Source organism: Galeopterus variegatus, unplaced genomic scaffold, assembly GCF_000696425.1.
Source record: "Galeopterus variegatus unplaced genomic scaffold, G_variegatus-3.0.2 Scaffold9866, whole genome shotgun sequence".
NCBI classification, from domain to species: Eukaryota; Metazoa; Chordata; class Mammalia; order Dermoptera; family Cynocephalidae; genus Galeopterus; species Galeopterus variegatus.
In genome coordinates, this window is record NW_007735977.1 from 7,774 (window position 1) to 14,226 (window position 6,453).

Sequence of the window (6,453 nt, forward strand, 5' to 3'; positions counted from 1 at the left end):
GAATTGGTCTTGTCTATGCCACAAACCCCTTCTCTGCCACCAACCCCATCCTAACCTTTCTTGGGTTATATGTACACCTAATTAAAAAGGCTTAGTAGGATCAGCCACTTGTAAATCCTGCACTTGGTGTATTGACCTTTTTATAGCTTGGTAGGCCTGTTGTACTTCCTCAGTCCAATCCCAGAGGGCTCCTTTCTTTGTTAATGCATACAGTGAGTGTGCCACTTGGACCATATGGGGTACAAAACTCTCTGATACCTCGGAAGTCCCAAATATGTCTGTGGCTGAACTACAGTTGTGGGTCGAGGGTATGCCTGTATCTTATCTATAATAGCTTCTGGGATGACTCTCGCCTTATCCAGCCAGACCACTTCCATCAATTTGACTGACAGCCCAGGTCCTTGCACTTTGGTTGTGTTAATGGCCCACCCACATTATTCCAAGTGACTTAGGGGCATTGGAGCTGCCTAGGTAAAATCTGTAAGAGAATCAGAGGTTCGTAACACATCATCAATGTAGTGAAACATTGTAACCGTGCTGGGCCTAGTCCACTTGTCTAGGTCCCCAGCCACGAAACTATGACAGGTTAGGCTATGCAGATAACCTTGGGGCAATACTTGAAAGGTCCACTGCCTTCCTTCCCAGGTGAAGGCAAACTGATCTTGGCTATCAGCTGAGATTGGAATAGAGAAAAAAGCATTCACAAGGTCCATACATAATAATTAATTCCCAGCTGAGTTTGTCAGCTGATCTATCAAGCCATGAACTGAAGGCATGGCTGCATGCAAAGGAGGCACTACTTTGTTTAGTTTTTGGTAGTCTACAGTCATTCTCCAGGTACCATCAGGTTTCTTCACTGGCCATACTGGAGCATTAAATGGGCTGTGAGCTGGATGAATAATGCCAACTTTCTCTAACTCCAATATAGACGTACCTTTCTCTGCATGTTCTCCCAGGAGGTGATACTGCTTTACCTTAACTATACATCTTGGCTTGGTTAACACCTATGGGTCATGTTTGGCATATTCTCATAACAGGCTTTACTGTCCATGTTCACAGCTGAAGCTCTCCAACTGTTGTTTGCAGGTGCATACCATAAAGTACATCCATACCCAAGATGTATTCAGTTACTGGGGATATATATATATATATATATACAGTATACACATGAAACGGTAATCGTCCTATGCCCTATGGCAGTGACACAGCTTTAACTTCAATAGAATGTCCACCATAGCCATCTACATGAACTGTGGCCCTTAGAAACTTACCTGGATTGCTATATGTCAGGCTACATTCTGTGCCTGTATCCACCACTGCTAGAACACACTGCACATTTGTTCTCAACCAATATATTTCCAATTCAACATGAGGCCTCTGGTCCTTGCCTGCCCACAAAAGATGAGTACCTTGGCCTGCTCCCTAATCAAAATGGAACATTTCATCCGCCTCCTTGGGAGCAACCAAAAAAATCCTTTAAATCCACAGAGCATACCCTGCTCCCCGTTTCTGGACTTTTAGCGAAACACTGTTCAGGGTGCAATTGCTGCCACAAGGCAAACAGAACTGCATTTGGCTGCCAGTCAGTTTTCTTGGTATCAACCCCTGCTGTAAGCAAATCAAGCCATATCTGCTTACAGTTAGTCTTGTTTGGTCCCTTAGCGGTAAAATCCCAAGCATTTCTTGGGTGTTTGGTCTTAGCCACCTTTTGGACCCCCTTTGCTTATCTCCTATCCTCTACTTGACCCAAGCTGGCTATCGTTACCTCTTGTATAGGGCGACCAATGTATGGGGCCAGTATGGCCATCAGTGACCAACAGGATGTTGATGGGGCAACTTGCAGCACTGTGTCTCTCATGCTGCCTGTAAAATTTTCATCATCTGGGCCACGAGTGTTCACATTAAACGTGGACTGCTGCATCCCCAACTCCCAAATTATTTGTACTAACTCAGCATATGTCTGCCATTTACTAACAATCTTGAGCAGTTCTCCAGCATTTGCCCACATGGTTCAGGCAGCTGCATTCACCCATTCCATTGAGTGATTACCTGGCCCTTGTGCATATTTATATCTATTCTGTAGCTGCTGCCTCAGGGATGAGTGTATGGTAATGGAGGCCAATTTTTCCATCTCCTCACCAGAGCACAACCACACTATCCACCCCTAGGTCCCATAACCATAGCACCCAAGCAGCCAGGGGCTCCCCCTGTTTCTCCTGGAACTGTCTCAAGTCAACTAATTCAACCTGGGTTTATGGGACATAGGTAGTGAATTGGGTCACCTGTGGATTGCCCACCAGTTGTTTGCCTGGTCCCATAGGCTGCTCATGTTTCACTTCCTGATGCATGACACATCGTGCCTGGAGACAGTCTTCCCCCAACTCACCACTGGGTTTGTCATCCTCCCTGGTGTGAGAAGCAGGAGTGTCCAGTTGCTGCACATCATCTTCCAGGACATTTATCCGCACTTCCCACAACTCTCCTTTCTGCTTCAGACCTTGATCAGTTTGTAGCATAGTGAGCAGTAGCCAGGCTCTGGTCAGCAGAAAAGTGGCCACTGGGCACCACATGCTCAAGGATAGCCACATTTCCTCCCCCTCCCAGAGGGTTCTCTGCTGTATTGTCTGGTCAATGATGACTTGCAGAGCAGCAGCCAGATCCTGGTCAACAGGGAAGTGGCCATAGGGCACAACATTCTGTAGTAGCCACATTTCCTCTCCTCCCAATGGCTTTTGGCTCCTGTACCTGCTCAGAATCCTGCCAGACTACACCAATTGTAGAGCTAGGGCTAGATCTCACAGATCCCTCGAGCCCATTCCCAAACCCTTCACACACGAGTCTATGAGCACAACAGAAGGAAAAGGTCCTTGGAGCCATGGATAAAGAAGTAATACGCTTGATTTCTGGACACGAGCTCTGCTGACCAACCGTTCAGAGCCTCTGCTTCATACACTCTGAAGAGCACACAAGAATAGCAACAAGCTAAAAATACATGGGCATGCATGTGCACTAACTCAATTCCCACACAACTTGTTTACAAAGAATGTGCTGCACCACACCCAGCTGGACCTGAGGTATGGGGACCTGACTAAACTATATTTTCCTCAAACTGTGCTTATGTAGGTAGCCTGAGAGTAAAACTCTTCTTTAATTTTGACAAAGCAAATTACTACCTAGTTGTATTTCTGCTTTTTCATTCTGTCTCTTTTTTACATTGTTAAGTCTCTGTTATGAGTGCTTATTTCTCTATATTGTAATGTAGTTGGTCTTCTGTCACCCTGTTTCCTTTCTCCCTCTGACTCTCCCTAAAAGCCTTTTCCATTCTCCTTGTAGTGGGTGACTATTAAAATGCAAATAAAGTTATGTACTTAAAGGACCAAATTATTTGCTTCTTGTGGCTTAGAAAGCTGCAATTTACACCCTGCTGTGGACACAAGCAATCCTGTGGCACATAGGAAGGACATTTTGGAATGCTTTTTTATGTACTTTAAATTCATAAGTAGTTAAAAAAAAAAACCAATAACTACATAAAATGTTTTACTGTTTGAAATAGGTCCAATATTTAAGTGAATAATCATTTTATAATCACTTGCTTCAGTATTGTTTTTTTCTTATACTGCCCAAGGTCATTCTCTCAGACTTGTGGAGAATACTAACGTTAAAAAAGCTGTATTTCACAGGGCCTTAATCTTTAGCTTAGTAGGACCAAAGCCCTTAGCATAAGTAGTAGCTTAGTAGGGCCACAGCCCTGAGTTTTACCAGGACCAAAGCCCTGTAGTTTAAGGAATAGCCTAACCTTTTAGAATTACATGTAGGAATGTGTAAGCTTTGAAAAAACAAAACTTTCTCAGTACTAAAGTCTGTTGTAAATAAGAAAATTGTAACACAGCAAAAGTGATAGCTCTAAAGGCAGTCGTTCTTGGTGCAGCTAACCCTAATGATGGGAAAGTATGTGAGCTAAAAGTTTCAAGGTTAATGGTTGAGGGATGTTCCCCATCTTGCCTTTGGCTGTTTCTTTAAGTTTCTTAGGGAACTAAGTGTTGCCATGATGATTATCTCATTGTTTCTTTTTGTACTTCACATAGCTTAGCTTTTTTTTACTCTTTAGATAGTAAATTGCTTACACTATGACTGATTAACCACCTGTGTTCTTTTCTGTAACTTTCTTGCCTGGACAATAAAAACAGAAAACCTGATTTGGGGGTTACTCCTGGAATCCTTCTCTCTTGAGGGAATTCCTCCTGGGATTAACCCTTTTGGGCCTCTTATTGCTCTGGAGAAATAGGCTTTGAGTAATCCTTTTCATCTCTGTCACCCTGGGAGAGGTGACAGACATGGTGCTGTGTGTGGTTCCATTAATGTGGGGTGTGTTCTTTGTGTTCTTGTGACTGGACTTGCTCTTGTCTCATATTCATGAGACCATGCAGTTCACATGGAAGAGTCTAACATCTTTGGCATTTCAGTGAAGTTCAAACTGAATACAAAACTATATTTTCTATTTCTTTCTTATGCCTGTGTATATTGAACTTGTGTTCAATTTTTTTTCACCTAACAGTATCTCATGTAGGTGTTTATATTTACATCTTCATGCCTGTTTATACTCTCCTTGGAAAAGAAGAATTTTATTCACTTTTATCAATAGCAACAAGGATATTTCTTAAGATATAACCTCAGTTTGGTAACATTATTTTTAGTAATTAATAACTTAATACGGTACCAGGATATTTGTCCTTTGATTTTTCTTTCTCCCATTCTATGGAGTACAAAAAAATTGGCATCTCATATAAGGCAAATATGACACATGCACACACAGAGGTAAACTCCCAAATTTCTGTTTCATGACCCAGGAATGTTGACTTGAGTTGAGAACAATGTATCATTACAGGAGTTGGTATCATTTGAGGATGTGGCTGTGGACTTCACCTGGGAGGAGTGGCAGGACTTGAATGATGCTCAAAGGACTTTGTATAGGGATGTGATGCTGGAGACCTACAGCAACTTGGTGTCACTGAGTGAGTAAAACTTGCCAGTAATTTTCAAGAAAGTTTCTTTTTTGTTCATAAATATAGGTGCCATTTATATGGTTTTATGCTGTTTTGGTAAGATTACATTTCTTGATAATGTGCTCTCACAAGGTTCAAATTGGCCTTTTTATTGCACAGTGTCTAAAGCTGAGTTCTTACCATTCTTTCAAGGATCAGACTTAGCAGTTTTACGAAGTCCTACATTACTTCCCATTAACAAAACACTGCATTAACAAAGCTGAGGTGATTGCGAAGTTAGAAGGAGCAGAACCATGGGCAATAGAAGAATGCCAAAACCAGATCATGCAAGATTTGTTGGTACATACAGTGCAGAAGCCAAGAAAAGTAAAGCTCATTAGATGTTGGTAGTGTTCAGCTGTTTCTAGCAATTTCCCCCACATGTCCCAGACTTGAGGATGGCTCATCTGCAATCCTGTATTACACAATTTCCCAGGTGGGGTGTCCCATGTACATTCCAATATTTTATTTTGCTGAATCTGTTTTGTATGTACCCCAAATCTAATTCCTACATTTTTCTTCTTTCACATTTACTTTTCTTATTTGCTTTCTTAACATTTTCATTTGTGCTTGTGTCTTCATTTCTCATGTACATTTTTTTCATGCTGTATCTGTTTGTTTTCTGTTGTTTCTGACAGAATACCTGCAACTGGGTAATTTATTTATTTTTATTTTTTTAATTTTTTTTTTTTTGGTCTTTTTCCGTGTCCGGCAACGGATTGCAACCCTCAGTGTCGCCCCCGCACCGGACCGGGACCGGCAACGGGACCGCAACCCTCGGTGTTGCGCCCACACCTCGCTCAGCCAGTGAGTGGGAACCGGTCTGTATGTGGGATCCGAACCCTCGGCGGGAGCGCCACCGCACTCCCAAGTGGCGCACTATCCAGTGCGCCACCGGGCCGGCCCGGGTAATTTATTTTTTTTAAAAAATCTTTTTCCTACAAGTCTGTTTTGGAGGCTCAGCATTCCAAGTTTATGGGGTTGCATCTGGTGAGGGCCTTTGTTCTGGTGGAGACTCTTCACATAGTCCCAAAGTAGTGCAGGGTATCACATAGCAATTCACTAAGAAAATAGGAAAAGAGGTATAGCAGTGAGCCTTGTACCACCACACAAAAATCATGAAGTTGAGGAGAAACCTGCATGGGAGAATGGAAAGGGGTGGTCATTGATTTTGAAGGAAAACCAGGAGATTCTTGGTGCCAAGGCCATGTGAACTATGGGTTCCATGTCAAGGGTATAAGCTTGTTGGTTGGGAATGGAGTTCAAAGTTAGCATTTTTCTGTTTTCTCTGTGGAAATGATTCAGAAAACAAACTAAAATGAGAAATGTGCAGTAGACTCTTTTTTTTTTTTTTCCTTTTTGTCTTTTTTCGTGTCCGGCAACGGATCGCAACCCTCAGTGTCACGCCCGT

General features: G+C 42.5%; 1 protein-coding gene across 1 annotated transcript in view; it reads left to right on the forward strand.

The window, feature by feature from the left end:
- The first annotated feature begins 4,978 nt into the window (after nucleotides 1-4,978).
- Nucleotides 4,979-6,453, forward strand: part of LOC103609617 (zinc finger protein 420-like) — a 6,544-nt gene continuing 5,069 nt past the window's right edge. Inside the window, exons 1-2 of the mRNA XM_008593915.1 lie at nucleotides 4,979-5,019; nucleotides 5,252-5,322. Coding sequence (XP_008592137.1) covers nucleotides 4,979-5,019; nucleotides 5,252-5,322 — 112 coding nt within the window. The remainder of the gene's footprint in view (nucleotides 5,020-5,251; nucleotides 5,323-6,453) is intronic.